The 25963-nt window shown below is 39.7% G+C and overlaps 1 protein-coding gene across 2 annotated transcripts in view; it reads left to right on the top strand.

The window, feature by feature from the left end:
- LOC136856825 (protein argonaute-2) overlaps window positions 1-25963 on the top strand; it is a 467999-nt gene that overhangs the window by 18281 nt on the left and 423755 nt on the right. For both annotated transcript variants that reach the window (XM_067134979.2, XM_067134978.2), the window contains exons 3-4: window positions 10338-10457; window positions 19541-19726. In XM_067134979.2, the coding sequence (XP_066991080.2) occupies window positions 10338-10457; window positions 19541-19726 (306 nt within the window). The remainder of the gene's footprint in view (window positions 1-10337; window positions 10458-19540; window positions 19727-25963) is intronic.

Consider the following 25963-nt stretch of genomic DNA (forward strand, 5'->3'; position numbering starts at 1 on the left):
TCAACAACACATACAAGCCAACAGACAATAGCCAGTGGATACTGGACTGACCATAGACAGACTATGAACGCTGTACAACAGAAAACCAATAATAGATACCGGATCACATCAAAGCCAGCCTTGGATCTGTAACTTCCCCCTTCAACATTCCCCTCAACATTGTCATGACATACACTGCGTGGGTAAAGCTACTTACAAAATTGTACAAAACTATTTTGATCCTCCTAGTCAATACTATATATTTTTACGTCCAATTAAGACGAAACTTCACACATAAATAGATATGTTTCGACCCAGCATTGGGTCATCCACAGTAAGACATATGTGTGATGCATTGAAAACATAGGAAACACACAAAATGAAATGTCAGTTGATAGGTTTTTAAAAAAAAAAAGCATGGTGAAAGTTAAAAAACTGTGAAATGTTGATCGTTAAAACAGTCTTGAGCTGGAAACTTTTCTGTATACAGATTTCAGATATCAGTTGAACCATGCCAAAGGACAACAAAAAGCATTGAAACAGAAAGACTTCCAGCTGAAGACTGTTTTAACGATCAACATTTCACAATTTTTTAACCTTCATCATGCCTTTAAAAAACTTTTTAACTAACATTTCATTTTTTGTGTTTCCTATGTTTTTAAAGCATTATGCATGGCTTACTGAGGAACGCCCTCTACACCGCGGGGCCGGACATGGTAGGTAGCTTTATGACGTTCAGCCTAGTCTGATCACAGTTGAAGATTTTTCTGATGTCAGCCCATCGTGCAAAACAACTTAAATCACTTTTTATTTAAATTCAGGAACTTCAGATGAATTAGCTGACAATTTCTCCTCAGTATGTTAAGCTGTCGGAAGCTGTATCTCTTCATCTCTCCATCGCTTGTGGTAAATCCTTCTTTGCCTCCTTAAACATTTTCTGAAATACTGTCAGACATGTGCTGATGTTCATCTTTCTTAATAGTTTTCTGTGTTAAACCCCCATCTCACATTTTAACTCGCCCACTTTTTAATGTCCTTCCGCTTATGCCCCAATCTTCAACAGTCACTTCTGTGACTCCATCAGCAGCAACCTCTTTTACCCCTTGGCTTACCTAACTATCGAATCAATGGGGTGCACTACCTAGGACTCCACTTACTTAGCTGCCAAATTGACGGGGCAGTGCAGTGCCCTGTGTTATCGACGAAACTGTGAAGTTATTGATTATTAATTCAACAGATGGCATTAAAATGCTTCATAATATTACAAGGAAGTCTCCTATCACTCTATTTACATTATCTTCTGGAGAATTACCGCTGTTTTTGAAGGTAGCTGAACAGCTGTTGTCACGATTATTCAGTCAGTAAAGATGAGAGCGCGCGAAGCTATCTCCGAGCGGGAAGTTGTGGATATCTTACTAGAGAGTGATTGTAATGAAGATTATGATACATCTGAAAGTTTTTTCTAGTGAATGTTATGTTGAAGACACCTTATCTGTGCTTAGTGAAGTTAGTGAATGATGAAGCAGACGTAAATATTGTGACTGTAAATGTTCTTGTGCACTGTAACAAAAAACAAAGTAGAAGAGTGGAAGTGTAAATCTGTGTATCCATTACAGGATATTCCTATTATGCCCTTCCTGCGTCCAGGTCGGTCAACGTAAAGGATTCGCAGCCAGCTTCTCAGGGAATGTCGAAATTTGGTTCAGTTTTACGTGGGATCTGAAAGACTATTCGATGCGCCGATTACCATATCATCAATCTCTACCTCGCTGATCGACGTCTCCATCCGATACATCACGACAATGATATCCAGCTCGAAAAATGCAATACCTTACTTCTAATACATCTTATCCTACTATTATTTCCATAAATAACACTTCAAGTTATCCATTACTTATAACTATTTATGAAACATAATAATGTAATAAAGAATAGGAGGAGAACAATATCATTATATACAAATTGTTTTCCAGTAGAGAATCACTGAACAGCTGATTCCTCATATTACTCCCTATGGGTGGGGGATGTACATGTAGAATACACCCGCGGTATCCCCTGCCTGTTGTAAGAGGCGATTAAAAGGGGCGACCTAGGCGTGGACATGGCTTGCGGTTTGGTACAATGTGTTGGACCTCCTGTGGATGGGAGGAGCTGAATACATTCACTGGTAATCCCTGCCTGTCGTAGAAGGCGACTAAAAGGGTCATGTGGCCATGGTCCCCACTTTATTATTTTATTGTATCTTGAGGGCTAATTGTAGACCTATTCCAAATTTTTGATGTGCGTGCTGCTCGGAGATGGACCTCCTACGTGTGCGACTACACTCGAAAGCCCTTGTCAGTAACCACCCAGGAAGCGGCGGGTGGGAGTGTCATGTACCCTTGCAGTAGTATCCCCCTGACAATACTGGTCCCCGCACAGCTGAATTCTTATTTATTTTTACCTATATTTAGTGCTCTGTACACGCTATGGGGTACAAGCTATTGCGGGTGACTGGAGGAAGGGAGTCCTAGTGCTTATTGCCTCAGTCCTCCCATATTAGGCATCGTCCAACATCGGAGTCCGGGCAGTACCGGCTATGACCAGGTGGGTATTGCCTTGGCTGCTTGGTTCGGCTACAGAGACCCATGATCGGAGTGGGTGGCATTCAGGGAAGATGATTTCAAGCATGGCGTCGAAACCACTTCCGCCTGCCTCCTCGGGTAGTTCGCTACCCAAGTCTTTAACTTTTGATTCCCTAAGGGGAGCAACTCCTTGGGAACTAGCGCAGCGTGTTAGTCTGAGTTCGAGCTTCCCTAGGTTCCTGGTTACTACCAGAACTGATGGGCACGATTTCAAGCTGGTCAAATCGATTCTGTTCAGTCAACACACTCAAGGTGTATACGGTGAACTTGAGGACTTTAAGAAACTGCGCAATGGTGGTTTGCTTCTAAAGATGAGCACTGCGTGGAACGCAGATCGGTTGCTTAAGTGCGACCCCTTTGGCAAAATCCCCGTCAAAGTGGAAGAGCACCAAACCTTGAATCTGGTTCGTGGAGTTATTTTCCACCAAAATCACGTTCTGAACACTGACGATGAATTGATGGAAGACATAAAGCACCGTGGCGTGACCCACATCCGGTGTATCACATGCAATGTCAACGGTGAAGACGTTGCCACAGGTGCGTTCATAGTTTCCTTCAAATTGTCAATGTTGCCAGAGAAAGTCAAGGTAACAACCTATCGTTGTGATGTGAGGCCGTACATCCCGCCTCCTACGCGATGCTATCAGTGCCAGAGATTTGGACACATGGTATTTTGTTGTTCGAATCAATCTGTGTGTGGTACATGTGGAAGAGTAGTTCACGGCGCGGAGGAGTGCACAACTCCGCACAATTGCACTAACTGCCCTGGTCTTCATTCTCCTCGAGATCGGAACTGTCCAACCTATCTGAGTGAGAAGATGATCCAGGAGATCAAGACCCTGGATGGTTTTTCCTACCAGGAAGCTTGCCGTAAGTTTAATTCCACGAATACACCTGCCCGTACACTCGATTATAGCATGATAGCTCAGAGTCTCCCAGGTTTGTCTTTCACAACATCGGTACCTGTGATGATCGCTGCGCCCAAGGCAACTGTTGCTCCTCAGAGCAACGTCGCAAAGAGTAAAAACTCGAAGGGGTGGGGGCCACCCCACCTTCGACCAGCCAGAAGTCTGTGCCGGCTGGCAGTTCTAAGCCAGCACAGCAAAGGTGGGAAGGCAAAGTCTCCCTCCCCTAAGAGGTCGGCGAAAGCCGTGCCCAGTCGGCGGAGGTTACATCTTCGACCAGGGCTGGGAAACCAACTCCCAGTCCGTCTAAACTTGAAAAGAAGGCGGCAAAGAAGAACGCCCTTACCGGGTGCTCTCGCACTTCCCCTGCGAAAGAGAAATCACGCCCTCCATCTGGAGGGTATGGGTCTGCGCCAGCAGGTACTCCTGCTCCTAAACCTGCGCGCTCCCCTCATAGGGGAACTTCCCGTCCCCGAAAAGCGTCGAAGTTCTGAGCGTCATCCCCGTCATCGACAGATGGACGTCGCGCTGTCATCTAAATCTACGGATGTAGATGTTGATAGTGTTTAGGCTTACGAGCATCTTGTCGCTCATAACCTAACACTCCTTTATAGTCCACACTATGGCACTGTTACAGTGGAATTGTAATGGTTATGACAGGCATCTTGCTGAGGTACATCAGCTCATTATTGAGTACACAGCGAGTATAGTATGTATTCAGGAGACAATCTTCAGACCAGGTCATCATACGGTCTTGAGAAATTTCAGACTATACTTGACAGAACGATATTATGCCCATCGGGCGTCTGATGGCGTGGGTATTTTTGTCCGTTCTGATACTTGGAGCGAAAAGGTTACTTCCAAAGACATTTTAGAGCTACTGCCAGTAATTATTCAGGCTGCCCCTTACATGGGAAACAGATGCCCTTGCAGTTGCCCCTAACATGGAACACAATGCTGCTGATGAATAGTGTACTAACACTATTCCCTGAGTACTGGGCTGTCACCTTTCTGAAGTCTGTCTTCTCCGCTGTTGATTCCGTTGAGGTCTTCGCTCATAACCCTGAGCTGGGACCCTTACCAGATAATATACACCAGGTCAGTGTGCTCGGGGACTGACATAGGCAGGGGCGTCACTCCCTGGGCAGGGCTGCCTCCAAAGAGGTGTCCGTACCTGCTACCACAGCATATCGTAATATCATCTTGAAATGCTGCTAGCATAAACTACAACTGGATCTGAAAATCTCAGCTTTCTTAATATATCCATTTCACACTCATCATATTGTTCACTTACAAGCAGTAAACTTTCGATTTCATCACTTTCCATCATGCTACCTATAAGTATTAACCGTAAATCAAAAACATGTGAACAAACTAATAAATGTTAGAAGGAAGCACACTTGCTATATATAGCATATCTACATTCAAAACCTTTAAAAATCCTTAAAGTATTATATATGTGTCGTTATACCTAAACATGTAAGTGATTAAAGCACCAAAATTAACTGTTCTGTAAGAATCAACACCACTGAATATTGCCAATATGTGAATTAAGAGTTAAACAAACGATTCTTACAAGTAAGCTGTTGATGTTACTGTGGGAACTCAGTATGTCAATTGTACTAGGAGTAATTTGACATACGAGGTTTTGTCTGCAGAATTAAGCAAAGTGATTTTACAAAATAAAATTTCTATGGTTTCTGATTGGTGAGATTTTGTCAGCAAGTCCAGCAACATATTTGCTATCTAAATCTTCATTGATCCGAAAATGGCAAGTTTTGACATACGAGGTTTGGGTTCTTTACAGACACATTTCTTGTGCAACCACTCCCTGCTATGAATGGTTTGAAAATATCGGCAATGGGATCAGTTTGTGCAGGTATTTCAGTGGGCTTGGTAGACATACACTGCCTGGAAAAAAATAAAAAATAAATTGAAGCACTCGGAAGAAATGGCCGGACATCAGTGTAACTTCGCACACGCCATCTGCCGGTATGTTAATGATTAGAGGTGTAATTCTCTGTGACAGAACGGCCACAACCAGAGTACATTAGTGTTGTTACCAGGCCTGGTAGGCTATGTTAGGGACATGAACAGCGTCAGATGTTAACATAAAGCCACTATATAATATAATTAAAGCCACTATATATATATATATTTGTTAATAATAATAAAGCCAAGCTTTCGGCCAATTTGCATTATTTCTTTATTTCTTTATGTTAATACAATGAGCCACGAAAACTTACGTTCATTAATTAGCGTCAGATGTTCAATGATCACTGTAAAGGACATGGAGATGCCACGTACATATGTAAGGCAGTATTATCAGCACCTGACAGGGTTTGAAAGTGGCCCATTTTGGGTCTCTATTTGGCTGGCTGGTCCATTCCTGCAATGTCTAGATTTGTGCGGCATTCTGATGTGACAGTGCCCTGATATTGGACTGCATGGGAACGTGAGGTCAGGCATACTCATCGGCAGTGTTCCGGTCGAGTACGTCTGACCACAACAAGGGAGGATTGCTGTATTGTGCACCAAGAACATCGTCACCCCTTCACATCTGCACCTGCCATCCGAGAACAAATAATGGACTCCCTGGAACATTGTGTCATCCCGTACCAATGGTCGGAGACTAGCAGCAGCCGGACTAGGGAATTACCACCCCTTGCGTAGACTGCCGTTAACACCATAACACATGGAGTCACATTCTACTCAGTAATAAATCGTGGTTCTGCACTGCCCTGGATGACCATCGTCTGCGAGTATGGGGACGACCTGAGGATAGGTCGCATTCTTCCAATGTTTTGGAGAGGCAACTCATCTAAACTGATGGCATCATTCTTCAGTGTGCCATCTGCAAGGTAAATATTACAGTCAATGACAAGCATCAAAGAAACAGAATAAACCATCACATCCAGTACAGCAGATTTGTAAAGAACAATGAGCTTTGCAAAGTTGAAACATAAGCAAACTACTCTGATACAAGTCTTCGCTTCAGGATCCAAAAAGCAGCGGTGCAAAGTTCATTGCGGATCTTGCCTAGCATTAATCTAGTCAAGAATTCCAGTCCACAAGTCCTGTATTCAAATCAGTCCTTGAAAAGTATACGTAAAGGTCAATACCAGATGAGAGCACTCTAAGGAAAACTTACATACAGCCAATTTATGTGAACATCTTCGAGAAAGTAAAAGAGGCGGTCAACAAACATGAAGTGGGATTCATTTTAGATGAAGCTACTGAAGAGTTGCAAAGATATATGTTGAATGTGTTCGCATTTCCCTTACCCGGTGAATGAGTGAAACCTGGGAGGTAAGAAGAATAATGGAGTGGCTCCTCACCAGAGAACAAAAATTAGACATTTCACCAAAGTTACGCAGTTCAGAGGACAGTAATGCTCGCAGTTGGACTGCAATTGCAATGCTTGTTCTTGTCCATTTGTGGTCTATGAGCATCTTTAGTTTGATAATGTGTACAGTTTTATAGGTTATTATTTCGTGTACTGGATCTTTCCATTTTGAACTCTGAGTAAATGTCTCAGTCGAACGCCTGAAATATCAATAAGATGAATAGCACACTCATTTTGTAACTAAACTTTTTGATTTCAAGTCTTGAAATAAAGTTTTCATACAGTATACAGATACCAGATATTCAGATACCAGTTGAACCGCACTAAAGGACAACAAAAAGCATTGAAACAGAAAGACTTCCAGCTCAAGACTGTTTTAATGATCAGTTCCACTGACGGAGTGCAGAAAATAATGAAGTGGTATATGAATTTTTTTCTTCCCTCCCCCCCACCAGTTCAATATTAACCTTCTGAATTTTCATGCTCTCTTTAATGTCAAAACTGGAGAGAATATACCTCCAGCAAATTTTCACCTTCACCTTCTCCTAAATAATTCCAGAAGTGTTTTCTTTTGCGACCAACTAGTAAAAGGGGATATCCTTCATCTGATGACTAACTAGTGGGGCTGGTAAACATTTTTTATCCTCTGAACCATCTAATGCAAAAAACAGTTTCCAACAATATGGTGTTGTGTGCTCAAACACAACAGGTGAAAGGTAAAGATGAGATCCTGTATGTGTGTGCCAAATGTGACGTGAACAAATTCAAATCACCAGCAACTACTGCTTTAATTTACTTGATAATGGTATTCATGTGTGTGACCAATTGGTGGGGCTGACAGACATATTTCATCCTTTGTGAACCATCTGTTGCTTTTTTGCTAGTGTTTTTTTTTTTTAACAGGTATGTTATACGAGTTATAATTAGAATTTTTAACGGACTGAAAAGTTTTTAAGTTACATTAAAAGTTCTTAAGAGAGTTTCTCTGCGATGAAAATTATTTTTTTGCAATGTTGAATTACTGTTTACAGTAAAACCTCGATGCATCGTTCTTCAAGGGGGTGGGGGAAAATGACGATGGATGCGGGAAACGATAAATGCGGGTGACATTAAAAATAAGAGGAAAGCAAATTAATAAAATATAGGTACTGTATTTGGACATTTTTCATCATGTAAATTTAATAATAACAAGAATAATAATAATGGCATGTGGCATCCAGAGCCGGGCGTAGGTCTTTCATGTTGTCACGTGATAGGCAAGCTACACTCTTATGAAAATGCGGCCCTGCCTAAGGTCCCAATGTGTAAGTCATTGCACGCACACACACAGCCTCCGAAGCGTTGGAATTAACCAAGGAAAGTGAAATCCCCGGCCCGATCGAGACCCCTTAAACCGAAGGACAATGTTCATTAACCATTTAGCCATGGCCATGGAGCCGGGACATGCTCATACTATAGGCCTACATAATGGTATCAAAGTATTGTATTGCAGTTGCTTAAGTGCGGTCGGTATCCAGTAATCGGGAGATAGTGGGTTCGAGCACCCCCCCCCCCAAAAGTAACCATGATATACACAATGAAAATAAATAGCATGACTTACGCCATTTCGTTTCACTTTTCTTTACATCTGGTAATTATTGAAAACCTTTAAAGTAAATTAATAATATATGTAGATATTACAGCAATAACCTGTATTTTGGTAAAGATTCCATATAAGGCTGGCTTTGATGTGATGCGGTATGTATTATTGGTTTTCTGTTGTACGGTGTTCATGGTCTGTCTGTGGTCTATTGTCTGTTGGCTTGTATGTGTTGTTATGATACAGTATATGGCTTGATTTAAAGGCATAGGAGAGTCTTGTGAAAGAGACAATGCGTTTTGTATTAAAAAATGAACAGTATGATTACACCAGTGTTAAAATCAGTGAGTAGCTAAAAGAAGATACTTTCCGTGGTTTCCCATTTTCACACCAGGCATATGCTGGGGTTGTACCTCAATTAAGGCCTTGGCCGCTTCCCTCTCATTTCTAGGCCTTTCCTGCTCCATCGTCGCCATAAGACCTATCTGTGTCGGTGCGACTTAAAGCAAATAAAAAATAGGTACAGTATCGAAAGTGATCAGAATCGGGAAACCATGGGCCTGTAGAACTATCCCTGAAAATTGTGTATATTGCGTAAGTATTGAAGTGTGTTGCCATTATTATTTGTGATTGCTTATACACTTACTACAAATAGTAGAGAGTTTTGTTTATATGCTTATTACAAGAGTCGATGAAGTTGATCTCCATGGGTTATTTCATTTTAGAATATATCGCAAAAACTTGTTAGGTTGGATCTCCAACTTCCCCCCCGCCCCTTTAACATCCCCCTCGAACTTGTCATGACGTACACTGCGTGGGTAAGGCTACTTACAAAATTGTACAAAACTGTTTTAATCCTCGTAGTCAATACTATATATTTTTATGTCCAGTCAGGACGAATGTTCACACATAAATAGGCATGTTTCAACCTGGCATTGGGTCATCCTCAGTAAGACATGTATGATGCTTTACAGAAAACATTGGAAACACACATAATGAAATGTTAGTTAACAAGTTTTTAAAAAGCATGATGAAAGTTAAAAAACACTGAAATGTTAATCGTCTCCCCTTGTGGATGCTTCATTTTGTCAGGTAGTATATGTGATAGCAGCTTCTGGTTCAGTGACAAAAGCAATGGGAAACTACTTCATTTCCCTTGTATGTCTCTTCAGTGATGCCTAAGCCATCTGTGGCAACTGATAGGAGAGATGTTGAGGTTCTAAGCAGCTTTCAGACTTCATACTCGATATATATTATCTACAAATTAGAGAATCATATTTTATGGTCCCGTCTCATCCTCTCTCCTGTAACGTACTACTTGGACTGGCATATATGTATGATTCCTGTTTCATATAATATTTTATGGTGACAAGTTTAGTATTTCCAAATGTTGATAGCTATGACAACCAAGCAGTAGTTCAGCATTTGAAGATCCTTTGTTGGAGTCTGTGTACCTAGAAACTTCAACTGTCGAGGTAGTTGTGGTTGTTAATCATCTTAACTACTTTTTACACCTTGATAAAAAAAAAAAAAATCCTTGTATGTACAAGGTAGTGAACTTTTGCTGGTATCTTGCAGCAGAATTTAATTAAAAGTACTCCCATTTTGTTTCTTTTTAAGTGCTCTTCATTCATCAGATCCATTTAGGGGCCTATGACCTAGATGTCAGGCCCCTTTAAATAAGTTATCATCATCATGAAATCCATTGAATCATCTGTTGTGACCAATTTTAATCTAGTAAAAAAACAAGTTAATTAGTGAAATTAATTTTTGCTTCACTTTATATCTTATTAACCTGTTGTGAAACTGTCTCCCAGGACTGGAAGGGAATTGACAGAGTGGTATTGTTCTAAGGCCACTATTTACCCCTCAGAAATCACAACCCTTACCTGTTTTTGATGTAGGTGGAGGTGATACTGCAGGGGAGACTCAAGATAAAAAAGGCATTGGCAGAACTGGAGTTCCACCTGCTCAACAACATGTGCCTCCTCCTCAAACACAGGCACCACCACCATCACGAGTAGGTAAGTGTTGAAGATTCTTTTTTTTTTTTTTTCCTCCTGTTAGTTTGTGATTTGAAACTTTGTTTATTCTTAGCTGTGGTTTCTATCATGATACTGAATGGTGGAAAACTGCACCATGGTTAGTGTTCATTCACTAAAATGTGTTGTGGTAGTAACCTTGCTGGAGGAAATTTTGGTTTATTTTTTGATATGAGTGTGCCAGTCTTGCACAGTTCCATTCCTAGTCTCTTGACATTGTTCAGTTTTTAAATATTTTTCATACATACATACATACATACATACATCAGTCACTACTGATCTGCATTTAGGGCAGTCGCCCAGGTGGCAGATTCCCTATCTGTTCTTTTCGTAGCCTTTTCTTAAATGATTGCAAAGAAATTGGAAATTTATTGAACATCTCCCTTGGCAAGTTATTCCAATCCCTAACTCCCCTTCCTATAAACAAATATTTGCCCCAGTTTGTCCTCTTGAATTCCAACTTAATCTTCATATTGCGATCTTTCCTACTTTTAAAGACACCATCCATACTTATTCGTCTACTGATGTCCTCCCACGCCATCTCTCCACTGACAGCTCGGAATGTACCACTTAGTTGAGCAGCTAGTCTCCTTTCTCCCAAGTCTTCCCAGCCCAAACTTTGCAACATTTTTGTAACACTTCTCTTTTGACGGAAATCGCCCAGAACAAATCGAGCTGCTATTCTTTGGATTTTTTCCAGTTCCTGAATCAAGTAATCCTGGTAAGGATTCCATACACCGGAACCATACTCTAGTTGGGGTCTCACCAGAGACAAATATGCTCTCTCCTTTACCTCCTTACTACAACCCCTAAATACTCTCATAACCATGTGCAGTGATCTGTACCCTTTATTTACAATTCCATTTATGTGATTACTCCAATGAAGATCTTTCCTTATATTAATACCTAGGTATTTACAATGATCCCCAAAGGGAACTTTCACCCCATCAATGCAGTAATTAAAACTGAGAGGACTTTTCCTATTTGTGAAACTATCAACCTGACTTTTATCCCCGTTTATCATCATACCATTGCCTACTGTCCATCTCACAACATTATCGAGGTCATTTTGTAGTTGCTCACAATCTTGTAACTTATTTATTACTCTGTACAGAATAACATCATCTGCGAAAAGCCTTATCTCTTATTCCACTTCTTTACACATATCATTGATATATATATATATAAGAAAACATAAAGGTCTAATAATACTGCCTTGAGGAATTCCCCTCTTAATTTTTACAGGGACAGATAAAGCTTCACCTACTCAAATTCCCTGAGTTATATTTTCTAGAAACAGAGCCACCCATTCAGTCACTTTTTTGTCTAGTCCAATTGCACTCATTTTTGCCAGTAGTCTCCCATGATCTACCCTATCAAATGCCTTCGACAGGTCAATGGCGATACAGTCCAATTGACCTCCTGAATCCAGGATATCTGGTATATCTTGCTGGAATCCTACAAGTTGGGCTTCAGTGGAATAACATTTCCTAAACCCAAACTTCCTTCTATCAAACCAGTTATAAATTTCACAAACATGTCTAATATAATCAGAAAGAATGCTTTTCCAAAAATTACATACAGTGCATGTCAGACTGACCGGCCTGTAATTTTCAGCTTTATGTCTATCACCCTACATACATACATACATACATACATACATACATACATACATACATCTTCATTATAGACTGTTATGCCTTTCAGCTTTCAGTCTGCAAGCTTCTGTGCATTTACTAAATGCTGCCACAATCCTCTCTTTGTAACTAACTCTATGGCCTTGTTTAGAACTATACTTCTTATCTTTAAATCATTAGAAACAGTGTCTAACCATTGTTATCTTTGTCTCCCTCTACTTCCCTTACCATCCATGGCAGAGACCATTATTCTCCTAGGTAACCTATTTTCCTCCATTTGCCTCACCTGACCCCACAGCTGAAGCCGGTTATTGTGTACAGCTTCATCATTCGAGTTCATACCTAACGTAGCCTTCATCTCCTCATTCTGAATACCCTCCTGCCATTGTTCCCACTTGTTTGTATGCGGTTTTTCTCGCTACTTTCATGTATGTTACTTTCGACTTATGACTGATATGAGTTGGCCGTGCGGTTAGGAACGCGCAGATGTGAGCTTGCATCCGGGATATAGTGGTTTCGAACCCCACTGTCGGCAGCTCTGAAGATGGTTTTCCATGGTTTCCTATTTTCACACCAGGCAAATGTTGGGGCTGTACCTTAATTAAGGCCACGGCTGCTTCCTTCCCATTCCTAGGCCTTTCCTATCCCATCGTCCCCATAAGACCTATCTGTGTCGGTGTGACGTAAAAAAAAAAAAATAGCAAAAATAATCGCTCTGTGGCATTTGACTTTGTAATCCGTGATGCTTTGTGAAAGATTTTTGTATTATATGGTTTTCCACAGAAATTTATTTCCATCTTGAAATTATTCTACACTGATATGACGACGGCTGTTATCAGTACCAACTCTGGAGAGCCATTTCATATTAATACTGGTGGTAAGTAAGGCTGTGTGATTGCCCCCGCTTTGTTCTCATATATTGCAGCTGTAATGCAGCTAGTCAAGGATGTTCTTCCTCCAGGAATACAGGTAATTTGTAGAAGTGATGGGAAACTGTTTTATTTGAGCCATTTGAGGTTAAGGACACGCATACTTTCTGTGGCATTAGTTGTGTTACAGTATGCTGATGATTATGCGATATAGCTCAGTCTGAAGAACTTGGTTTAATCTTGAATACTTTTCTGTTTCATACAAAAAGAACTATTCAGTTGTAGTTCTATTGCATACAAAAAGAACTATTCAGGTGTAGTTCCCAGCTTACTATACTGATCTGAATCCTGGAGATGTTACAGACAACATTAAAAAGCTCTTATTATTGCAGCGAATGCATTTTAATGACAGCAATAATAGTCATCATGTGGGTGATAACTGATCACCTCACGAAGAAGTACGGTACCAAGAAATTTTTGTCTTATTTGAAAACTTTTGCATTGATGATTTAGATGATTCTTGGTACAAAAGTTCAGACCCCACCCATCCCTCCCTCCCTCCGTTCGTCTGTCCGTCCGTCGAGGTATAAACGATGCTTGTAATTGCAAGTAACTAACCTTGTCTTTTAATCTGTATTGAAAGTCAGTTTAATTACAACAAACAATGTTTTATTATAAACCACCTATTCAGTACATCAAAACGTTATTGGATTTAGAGTTTCCTCATTAATATAAAGTTATATGCAGGACATGTTTATAGAGCATCATCAGCCAATCTACAATCTCGGTTTGGTTTATGTTCATAACTAATGACTTAATTAAAAACTGTTTGTACATTTTGCAGTCTTAAACTTATTTTACTAAAATATCATAGGAGGCAGAATCATTGGCAGCGTGCTTTATTAACAAGGCATACTTGCTAAGTTTTGGTTTTTCCGTAAAACGTACAGATTTTGATTGTGTTTTACGGTTGTACGGATGAACAATGTTATTGTAAGAATTTTTAATATCCGCGCTTGGTTTCACTTTCTGCAATCAAATTGGATTTGTTTGACTTTCGATAGTAGCGGGCAATACAAGATACAGTGTTTGAAATTTGACCGGTAAATGTATAATCAAATTATCGATTATCACCGTGCTTTTGTCACCTGTTCTACCTCAACTGCTACTTCATTCCATGAGATGTTCTCAAACAAGTAGCAGGCTGCGATTTTGAAGAAAAGAAATCTGTGAAAAGTAGCAGGCTGTGAATTTATATAACACAACTTTAGTAACTGCATCGTGCTTCGTTGCAGCTGAAAGGCTTTGTTTGTGTGCGTGTGTAACATTGGCGGTAGTTCTGAAACTCGTGGAATTGTGTAACGAATTTCTGAGCGATTTAGTAATGTTCGTAATGGGTTCAACTAAGAAACTATATTATCAGTCTTTTCGGGAGGCATATTCTGCTTAATTTCCATGTTTTATACGATCACGGAAAGTGTTCCCATTGTTAAGTGAAAACAGATGAGCACTCATCAAGATGTAAGCAAAATAATAAAATACGGGTAATGTATTGGGACATTCTTCGTTATGTAAATATATTATTATAAAAAGAACAACAATGGCGCGTGGCCTCCAGAGCCGGGTGCAGGTCTTAGGAGTTGTCGAGTGATAGGCGATCTACGCGCATATGAAAATGCGGCCCTACCTAAGATGAATTCTGATGTTTAATTCGGCAAACAGACAGCCCCCGAACCGTTGGAATTAACCAAGGAAAGTTAAAATCATCAAACTCAATCGAGACCCTTTGAACCAAAGGCCAACACGTGCTAACAATTTAGCTCATACTATCCATACCAGTATCAAAATATTGCAACCATGATATACGAAATGAAAATAAAAAGCGTGACTTTTACGCAGTTTCGTGTCGCATTTCTTTACACATTTTGTAATAATTAAAAACCTTTAAATTCAGTTCTCTTATTGCAAATTAAAGATTATACGTGGATATTACGGCAATAACCTGTATTTAGGAAAAAATTCCGTAGAGCCTTTGCAAACGATAGGTTAGATACCCAACACGGCGCGGCTCCTGCAGCTCAGCTTAGACGATGTCACAGAGGTTAAAAATGAACAATAGAAATAAGAACATTTTTATTTTTATGGACAGCCAAGCGGCTATTAAGGCACGAGAAGCAGTCCTGATAATATCCAGAATTGTCTGGTATTGCCATTCACTTCTCCTGAAGGTCTCAAAGTGCAACATTGTCAAAATAATATGGATACCAGGGCATGCAGGTATAGAAGGAAATGAAAAGACAGATAAACTGGCCAGGAAAGGGGCAGAAACACATTTTGTATGCCCAGAACCTGTATGCGGGATTTCCTATGGACAAGCCCGACACTACATAGGTAAACGGGTACAAAAGAAACAAATGGAGAACTGGAAAAATACTCCAGGATGCAGGATTGCAAATAAACTGATAAAAGGACCAAACAAGGAAGCATACTAAAGAACTGTTGAAACTCAGCTGAGAAAATATAAGACAGGTAGTAGGACTGTTGACAGGACACTGCCATCTGAAAAAGCACCTACATAGATTTGGAGTAATAAGAGACAATATATGTTGGAAATGCAATGAAGCAGAGGAATCAGCCGAACACATATTTTTCAAATGTGAGGCGCTGGGTAGAATCGGACTCTCCACTCTAGGACTACCAGGTGAAGAGAGAGAGAGAGAGAGAGAGAGAGAGAGAGAATCCAATAAGAACAACCTGCAACTTTGTGAAGGGAGCAGGTATATCTAGGTGGGAATGATGGAAAAACATGGTAGCAAAATATCTTAGAAGTCGACTCTAATTAGGAACTAATATTTAGAGGCCCCATGAGGAAAGAGGAAGAAGAGATCTTAAAATAACAAGATCACCTTTCTGCACACACAATCTTCCCTTCACCGAGCTCGAGAGCTGCAGTTGCATAAGTGCGGCCAGTATCCAGTATTTGGGAGGTAGATTTTTCGAACCTCACTGTCGGCTGCCCTGAAAATGGCTTTCCGTGGTTTCCCATTTTCACACCAGGCAAATGCATGGGCTGTGCCTTAAGGCCATGGCCGCTTCCTTCCCACTCCTAGCCCTTTCCTGTCCCATCATCACCATAAGACCTATTTGTGTCGGTGAAACGTAAAGCAACTAGCAATCTTCCCTTCACCTGTATTGAATAGATAGGCACACATTACATATTTACACAATATACAATTAAGAAACCTGGAAAATCTTCGTACACATACAGTTTTAGCTCTTGGTTAGATAGTCCCTCTCAAAGTCTATGACTATCCAGTTCAATTGCATTGTATAATACAGTGAGATCGTACTATACAAACTTGGTAGTTGCCTAGTCCCATAATTCAGTTACGGAAGGAAAATGCATATTTGCTTTCGCAAATTGGCAGTGCAGATCAGACGCCAGTCTACTTTGAAATGCCAGTGGACAGGACTGTGAATGTCAAGAGTGCGAAAAGTGTTACCATTAGATCAGGTGGTAATGAAAAACAACGGTGTAAGCTAATGTTGTGTATTCTCGCAGACGGAACCAAATTGCCGCCGTGCATTGTTCTCAAGCGAAAGATGCTTCCTAAAAATCTACCCGCTGGTGTTATTGTCATATCTCAGAACTCCGGCTGGATGGACAGTTCACTTGTGGAAGACTGGGTAAAGTGTGTGTGGCAGCGTCGCCCTGGTGCATTATTGGGACAAGAGAGTTTGCTTGTTCTCGACAGTTACCGCGGCCACACAACAGACGCTGTGAAGAAACTAATCAAGGGTGGGAAAACCGACGTAGCAGTCATTCCGGGCGGGATGACATCTATACTACAGCAGCTGGATGTCTGCGTGAACCGTCCATTTAAAGCAGCCTTGAAACTGCTCTATACAGAATGGATGGCAGCTGATAATCACACACTGACGCCAACTGGTCGCATTCAGCGCCCGGAAGTTCAGCTACTGTGTTTGTGGATTTTGACGACATATCCCTGGAGACCTCATACGGAAGAGCTTCAGGAAATATAGCATTTCTAATGGTATGGATGGCAGCGATGACGGCATTTTATGGGAAGGTGATGGTGATGAATGTTCCGAAGTTGGTACTGATGATGATGATGATGATGATGATGATGATGAACGAACTCGGATATCGTTCTGGAAATGTTTTACTTTTATTTGTATTTTCTAATCATTTGATGTGTGTTAGTAAAGAATGTAAATAATTTTGATTAACTTTTTTTTAAAATTTTGGTCTATTAAAATAAGGGTGCGGGTCTTACTCCGTGGCGGGTGGTATTCGAGATTATACTGTATATCGGCCATCAGGGTTGATATCAATCTCATTTTCACCAGCCTATTCCCATTGTTCCTTCCCACTCTGTATACGTCATCAATATCCACTTCTGATAAGTTCATTTTCATCCACCACTTTCAGCACTAACTCCACTTTCGATTCTTTTCTATCCTCAGGTACTCCGTAAACAAACACATTCTTCCTTGATGATTCCTGCATCGCCAACCTTGCTCCTTTCTTCATTACTACCAGTTCATCTTCCAATGAACCCACCTTCTCTCTCAAGCTCACTACTTCCTCATTTGTGTTGATCGTTGTTCCTGCAACATTCCTTTAACTCCTCAGCGCCGACCTCTATACGTGGTATAGACCCTCTTTTCTTCCGTAGCCGCCAACCTCTATACGTGGTATAGACCCGTACATGGTTTCACATTTACGGCTATAGCGCGAAGAGTTTTGGAGTTACTGATATGCAAATTGTTTTGTTTCCAAGAAGACATTTTCGGGTTTATCAGCGTTGTAAATAAGAATTGAAAAATCGTTATAATGTAGTTGTTTTTGTAAGGATAATTATTTGTCAAATAAGACTGAGCACTAACCTCTTGCTTTTTTAAAAGTCAGTTTGCTTCATTCTTTCCCACAGAATGAAATAAAGAAAAGATGATCTGAGAAGTTTGTCTTTTCGTGTGATGTTCTTTGCTCTATTTGTACATTGGGAGTGCGGTTTATTTATTATATTTGTCTTTATTTCTCAGCTTGTAATATTTTCGTAACTCTCCACAAGCGCTCTGTGTAGGCATCAGTTAGTGCTGCTTTCTGTCATACGATACGAGAACCAGTTGTTCATGGTATATATCTCGTTTGAAAGACGTTGTCTCGAACTTTTATCTGAAATATGTATCGAGTTGGTTTGTTTCGTCATAAATGTTATTCCCCTCATTCAGTTTCGTCCTGTTGCTTTCGGTCTCGCTGCAGCTTCACCAGTCCGTGTGACGCGCCGCGCTCAGCCGTGGTATGACTGACAGTAACGTGCTTGAAATATTGTATAATTCAGATGAAAGTTTAATCGGAAGAAGTAGTGACAGTATTACCAGCAGTAATAATGAAATAGATGATGTAGCAGTGGTAAATGATGAGAGTGACGATGAGGAGGAAACAGTACTTGGAAATTTCGTGTAAGAGATTATAGATAATTATACAGGTCAAAGAGAAGTTTTCAACTATGAATTCTGATTGCTAAATTCTCTAATAATACTCACACAGGCCACAGAGACAAATATTGAGCAATTACCTTATCAGGTTCAGCTGGTGAAAGGTTTGTTTACAAAATACGCTCCGGAGGGAGGGGAACGAAATATTCAAGGCCGGCGCGCATCAGATAATACAGTTCCAAGGTTGCAGGAAAGGCATTTTATCAGGAAATTAGCACCCAAGAGTTGGAAATCCAAACCTCAGAGACATTGTATCCTGTGTTCAAAACACGGCGGAAAGAAGACGTCAGTGTACTGCTGCCAGGAGTGTGACTTGAGTCCCTGTCTCAAAGAGTGCTTCGAACTCTATCACACAGAACTAAATTACTAAGGAAATGTGAAAGAATTATGTAATTATCTGCATGTACATAGTTCTGTCATAAGGAATTCCAAATTTCGTGAAAATCGGGCTACTCTTATACTTGTAGTAACGCTTTAAGTGAATCGATGTATTTCAGTCGCGCGTAGTTGAAATCTCATCCGGCCGCGGGGTAAAAAGCTATTTAAATGGCTGCGACGCTGAGGGGTTAATTTCTTCTCTCCCTTGCTTGCTCCCTTTACCACTCTCTTTTTCTTCCAATTCCTCCCACACGAATGGGTTTATTTCTGCTCCTACCACCAACAGCGTCGCTATCACCATCGCACACATCATCATTTCTAGCAGCCCCTTAGAGCTGCTTTTATCTCCCCACTCTTTCTACTCCAGCCTTCTTCCAACACCATCTTGCTCCATGCCAACACCCTATTCTTATCCTGTGTTGCTGCAGCGTTATTCCCATCACTCACTCCTCGTTTCCGCTAACTCGTCTGCACAGTACGCTGTCTCGCTCACGACTGATTACAGTTATGTACTTCAAAACTGTTTTTTTAGGCAGTATTAGACATGAAACATGAACATATCACACATGTATATTTAATAGGAAAATAAAGCATGTAAATACATAACAATCTAGCCCCGGTTATAATTGTGTAGTTATTACCTTTTCTGTTCTTTTAGAAAAGAAGACACAGCAAGCTTCTGAGAGGAGTACTACTGTCGAACAGTCTCAGCAGCCATCAAAACCTCAAGCAGAGCCTTCTGTGGAAAGTAGTGGAGATGGCGGGAAGAAGGGCAAGGGGAAAGGGAAAGGCAAAGGAAGTGGCCAGCAGCAAACTCGGCATGAACCAACACCACCTACGCAAGGTACACAAGTGTTTTTATAAATTTGCTTTTGTTGTAACCTAGGCAAGAACATTCTTTCTTCACTGAAAAGGGATATTACAATATGATGAAATGTATTAATTGTAGAATTTCATTCTAGTCATTTTGAAAACCTTCGGTTCTTAAGGTCTGTTAACCAGGTGATTAGTAGCTAAGGTTCTACTATTTTTATTTCAGTAATATGTGTACAGAGTGAGCAGATAATCTGTGAAATGATACAGCAAGTTTCTCTCATCGGTTGGCTGGCAGGCACACCCAGCTTATTTGCCTCCTGTTGACTCATCACTCCGTAGTCCGCAGCATAGCAACAAGGACATTACTTCACTCACTTTATCTATGCATGACATGTGAACAATTAAAATTAAGAATTAAGAAAATTATGAATTAAGAATAAGAAAATAAGTTCATACCTTACGACAGTAAATGTTGGAAATCATCTCCTTCATCCACACATTTTTGGAATCTTCTTAGGAAACTCTGATTCACACCCATTAGTTTCTTCTGTAATTGAGACTGTTTCTCTTTGAATATGTTCTTTCAGTTCGTCCAACGTGTGAGGGTTTCTAGTGTACACTTTATTTTTTTTTAAGCTCCCTCATAAATAAAGGTCACACACAGATATGGGGACCGTGACGGCCATAAATCCGTACTAATAACACGGTCTTCAAAAATGACCTCAATTAAGTTTGTGTTATTAGTAGGGAGCGGATTTTTATGTAATTACATAATTTTTTTGCATAAGTTTTAACGCAAGTTACGAAGTTCATTATTCCTATTGTGCATCCCCAAGTGTAAAAACTGAATCTTATTTCACATAAAAACACATATTTTCACATTTTTTAAATGTAAATACATATTTTAAGAAAATCTATAATAAGCACATAAATCAGCAATATTTGTTGACAATAAAATTTAAAATGCTTCTGTGTTATAAAACAATGCTCATATTTTCATTTTACGATTACGGTATTGTTTTTAACAGTGTATTTAACATAATGTATCTGAATGTTTTGGCTTTTTATGGACTTCCCTCCATAAGATCTAAAACTTTCTGGTCACTGGCTACGTCGTTACATTTAGACAGCGATTTGATTTGCTGCACAAGATGTTTCCTTGCATGATGTCATTCCAACTCTTTATGAGTCAGCCCTCTCGGGTTTTGTTTATAGAATATCAGCGAAAGGCAATCGCGGAGAGATAAGGTGACGTAATTCCGTTACGACATGGGAGACTCGGAAGAATATTGCCCCATCATTAGGTAGTGGAATTTCATCACTCCTAAGAGTAAGGTTAGCTGTTCGGGTCCATATATCATTCCCGTGGTCGCGTGATTTTGTATGGATTTATAAGAAATATTTCCCTCATTGTCCGCTGCTATTCTTTTTATTGAAACAGTGATTCACCGTAAATGCGTGTGTCGTAACCTGCAAAATAATGCCAAAAGAGAAGTCGAGTACAAGGTCGCGTCTTCAACAATATATAGTGAAATTTAAAAGCATTTTCATTATCGATGGCAAAGTATTATTTTGCCAACCGTGTGGTAAAACAGTACGTGCAAATCAACGTTCTCAAGTAATCCAGCATTTGTCTGGAAATAAGCATACTGCGGCTGCTTCGCGTGTGCGTTCGCGACAATTACTAATAGCTGAACCAGCTACTTCAAATGCAGACCCATCTAAATCACTGTCGTCTCTATAGGAGGATCGAGACGGCGGTGATCTAAATATTCCCAGTATTATTTAGATGTGTGCAGAGCATTTGTTTGCGCCGACATTCCTCTTGCTAAAATAAATAATCCGGGACTGAGAAATTTCCTAACAAAGTACATTAATTTTGAGTCTCCAGACGAATCCACATTAAGGAAAATCTATCTCCTAAAATGTTACGAAGAAACTTTACAGAGAATTCGGGCAGTATGTGATAGCGAAAAACTATGGGTGAGCATTGACGAAACCACTTATTCAAGTGGCAGAAAAGTAGGAAATATTGTAGTTGGTGTGTTGAAGAATGACAAAACTGCTCGCGAACATTCTTATTTGCTAGCATGTAAAGAAATGCTTGCTGCAAACCATGTCACTGTAGCTAGGTTATTCAATGAAGCCATGCACTTACTTTGGCCAGAAGGTATAAAATACGACCATGTATTGCTTTTCCTTACTGACAGTGCAGCTTACATGAAAAAGGCAGATGGAGGCCTTTCTGTGAGCTTTCTGAAAATTATACACGTAACTTGCGTTGTTCATGTTCTACACAGGTTATGTGAAACTGTGCGGGCTCAGTATCCTCAACTGGATAAATTAGTGTCTAATGGCAAAAAAGTCTTCGTAAAAGTACCCCCAAGAATCGATCTCTTTAATGAGAAAAACCCGGATCTTGCGCTTCCTCCTCTGCCTATTGTTACGCGGTGGGGTACCTGGCTTAGCGCTGTGGTATACTACGCAGACAATTTCGAAAGTTTTGCATCCGTTGTGAACCTGCTAGATAAAAACGACGCGTCGTCAATTGAGATTCTTCAAGAGATACTAAAAGACAGTTTTTTGAAAAATGATTTGGTGTTTATATCTGCCAATCTAAGGTTCTTGTGTAAAATTATAGACATACTTGAAAAATCCACTAACCTGTTGTCCGAAACACTGAAGGAAGTGCGCGCTGTTGAAAATAAATTAGATTCACTCCCGGCTTCGCAGGTACAGGGTCTGTTAAAGGTCAAATATCAAAATTTGTTCAGGAAAAAGAGGATTTCAAACAATGTGCCAAATTTCTAATGTATTAGAGGGTGCTCATGTTGGCGAAATTGATGGCGTTATTGTTGGTGACATTCCTCTCTTTAACTATGCTCGCCTGACTTCCTGTGATGTGGAGCGATCGTTTTCGCAGTATAAGGAGTTCTTTAGAGATAATCGGCATGCATTTGTGATGAACAATTTGGAGACGACCTTTGTTGTTCACTGCAATTCTGAGACTACTTCTAGCAACTAATATTCCAGCGTGTGATGAGTGAGTACGAACTGGTACTATTTACTCAAAGATAATAGGTTGCTTTTGCCATATATAAACAAAACTTTACCTTTAAACAAATAACCATTCATAATATCTACTCTGGCATATCAAAAATTATACAGCACGTTTCCATACACAGACACCATTTTGCCTTAAGGAGCACGTTTGGTAGCACCATATTCTAATACAAAACATTATACTTATTTACTTCTTGAGCGCGAGTAGTTATGTGATATTTAAAGGAAAATAATTTAAATTTTTTATCACATATTTTAAAGTTTTTCAGCACATAAAAAATAAATATTTTTCACATTTTTAGCACATAAAAATCCGCTCCCTAGTTATTAGCTGTATGCGCGGTGGCAGAGTCGTGCTGAAAATGTCAATTTCAGCAGTCAGTGTCAGTCAGTTTGTCAAAAAATTGTTTGAGTATATTATCCCTGTATCTTTATGCATAATTATGCCCTGAAAAAAGTTAGGTCCTATAATTCTGTAACCATTCAGTGCGCACCATACTCCAATCCATTCGTCATGTAGAGGAATTTTGTATATGCGATGGGCATTTTCTGTACTCCAATATCTGTTGTTCTGTGTCAGAACATACCCATGTAAATGGAACCATGCTTCGTCAGAGAAAAATATAGCATGGATCAGTTAATTTATCATGAATGTTTCGCAACATCCAGTTACAAAAACGTACCTGTTTATCTCGGTCACATAGATGCAGTTTGTGTATTACAGTTACCTTGTATAGTTTCAATTTTAACATTTTCGTAGCCTGCCATGCAAAGCTTGTCCAAATCGTCTTGCAGATTTTCTAGGCGTATGTTCTAATCTTTCTGCCATTTCATTTTCTTCTTACTCGTTTAGTACACATTTTTTTTACACTTCATTTCTTATCGAGTAAAGAACCAGTTCCTCTCAATTTGTTTACAAGTTTCCGCTCTCTCTCTTTATGTGGAGGGAGTACACCTGGAAATTGTGTTACAAATCGCCTAATAACTTCCCTGCATGACTCTGTTTTCACATAATTATCGTACATAATTACCTTTTCGTCTATCGTGTACACATGTGGAGGCATTATGAGAATTATACCCCGAAGTAACTCTTCACAACTCGAGAACAGTTGGAGCGACAGATCAACACGTAATGCATGTTCTAAGCACAGACCTGAACTGCGAAGTGCGGGCATTCCCGTGCTGTCGCTGCGCTGTGTAGCGGGAAGTGATGAGTCAACGGGAGGCAGAAAAACTGGGCGTGCCTGCCAGCCAATCAATGAGAAACTCACTGCAATGTCGTTAGGACTTCATAGGCTAGCAAGAAGAGTTAGTGATTACTGATTAGACGGGAGTAACATTCTGTTAAAATGCTATTTGTTTGCACCTCTTAATTTTTTCACTGGAGCACATCCCTATAGAAACAAATGAGCTGAATAAAATTTTAAAAATCTGCTGTAATCTGCTGTGCTATGGAATTACGTGTTTAAGCCCCTTCCCAAAAACAATTTAGAACTGGCTATCACGCTATGGAAATCCATTTCATTTAAACTATTAAAGTATGTGGTTTTTCCTGTACTTCAGATGTGATTTTGGGATTACATAGCCCATGTTAATTGTATTTTTGTCTGTGGACTCAAAGCGGACTCCTTTAAAACTTCATACATGTATTCATCAATTAAACTGGCATTTTCCTACGGCCTCTGCTGAGTGCTGCGATATTGCGTTAGCGGTCTACACTGGTCGCCCCTCGTACCTCTCATCGACCAATCAGCGCATGGCATCTTGATAAAGCTTGTATAGCTGTGTTGGCGAGCAATGATCAGCCATGATGTGAAGGGACTTAGTGAGCAGAAGCCATGGCGTGCACATGCATGATGTGGTCTCCCAGGATGTTAGCATCGGCTTGGTTTGTGTATTGGCTGCTATGGAAATCGGGTTTTTTTTTTTTTTTTTTTTGCATATGTGTTGCTCTGTTGTTCTCTTTGGTTGGCCGTGAAATTATTTTCCCATTATAAATATTTTGCTGTAGGGAAGCATTTGCCAATCCCATTTTCGTCTCTAGGTTTAGTATATTTTACTGCCTTCCCTGAGGGTATTTCTGGTCTTCGAAGTTATCAGAGTATTTGAAGATAATTAATTTGGGGGAGCTAGAATTTAATCCCCTTGTGAAAGCTCACTAAACTAAAACCTCACAGAAATGATGTTAATTTATTATTATTCCCATAGTTACCATATTGTTTCTTTTTAAGTTATTCATGGCTGCATCATGAAATCATTGAATTTTGTTAATGTATTAACTTTCTATTTTCCAATAATTCGATTGTTTCTTAAAAGGACGGTGACCATTTTTGCTATGTTAATTTCATTATTTTCCTGAATTAAAATTATTGATTTACCTTAACGTTGAGTTTTCTACACTATCTTAAGCAATTCAAAGCTGAAACAGGTAAAACCTTATTCATGGTCCTCTGGGTTGGATGGTGACTACCGTATTTACGCGAATAATCCCCGCATATTTAAAAAAAATTTTGAGGCACGAAATTGGGGTGCGGGTTTTATTTGCTTCAAGGTTGCCAACACGCTCCTGGCTCACCTAGTTTTCGACGCCGAGTGTACAGTTATGCTTTGTGCAACCATAGATGGAAAAAAACTGTCCCCGTACGTCATATTTAAATGGAAAACAATTCAGCTTTTAATTCTAAACTGACTTTTCATTTGTTTAAAATAGTACCATATTTTAAAGAGTAATTTAAATTCAAAATTTCTCCGCGTCACGATAGAACGCGTCTTCCAGAATGGCAGGTGTAGCTTTCCGCACTTTCACTCACTTTGGTGTGTCTATAGTGTGTTTCATAGTTGAAAATAGAGTGAAATCGTAATTCTTTTGTATTCAGCATTTAACCCTTTGCAGTCCAATTTTGTCACATGTTCCAACAGTCTGATCCAAATTAATTTTGCACATTTTTACCTAGTCAAATTACGCTCACAATTTTTATTAGTAACTATAATTATATTATTATTATTATTATTATTATTATTATTATTATTATTATTATTATTATTATTATTATTATTATTATTATTATTATATTCTATAAACATGTGTCTAGTGAGTTATTTACAGCTTTACACAAAAGTCTAACGTCCCTAGCAGGTCATTTGCAGAGGTGGAGGCTCCCCATTTGACCTGGATATCACTACCCCCTGTTGGCAAACTGTC

The sequence above is a fragment of the Anabrus simplex genome, chromosome 1, assembly GCF_040414725.1.
Source record: "Anabrus simplex isolate iqAnaSimp1 chromosome 1, ASM4041472v1, whole genome shotgun sequence".
Classification (NCBI taxonomy): domain Eukaryota; kingdom Metazoa; phylum Arthropoda; class Insecta; order Orthoptera; family Tettigoniidae; genus Anabrus; species Anabrus simplex.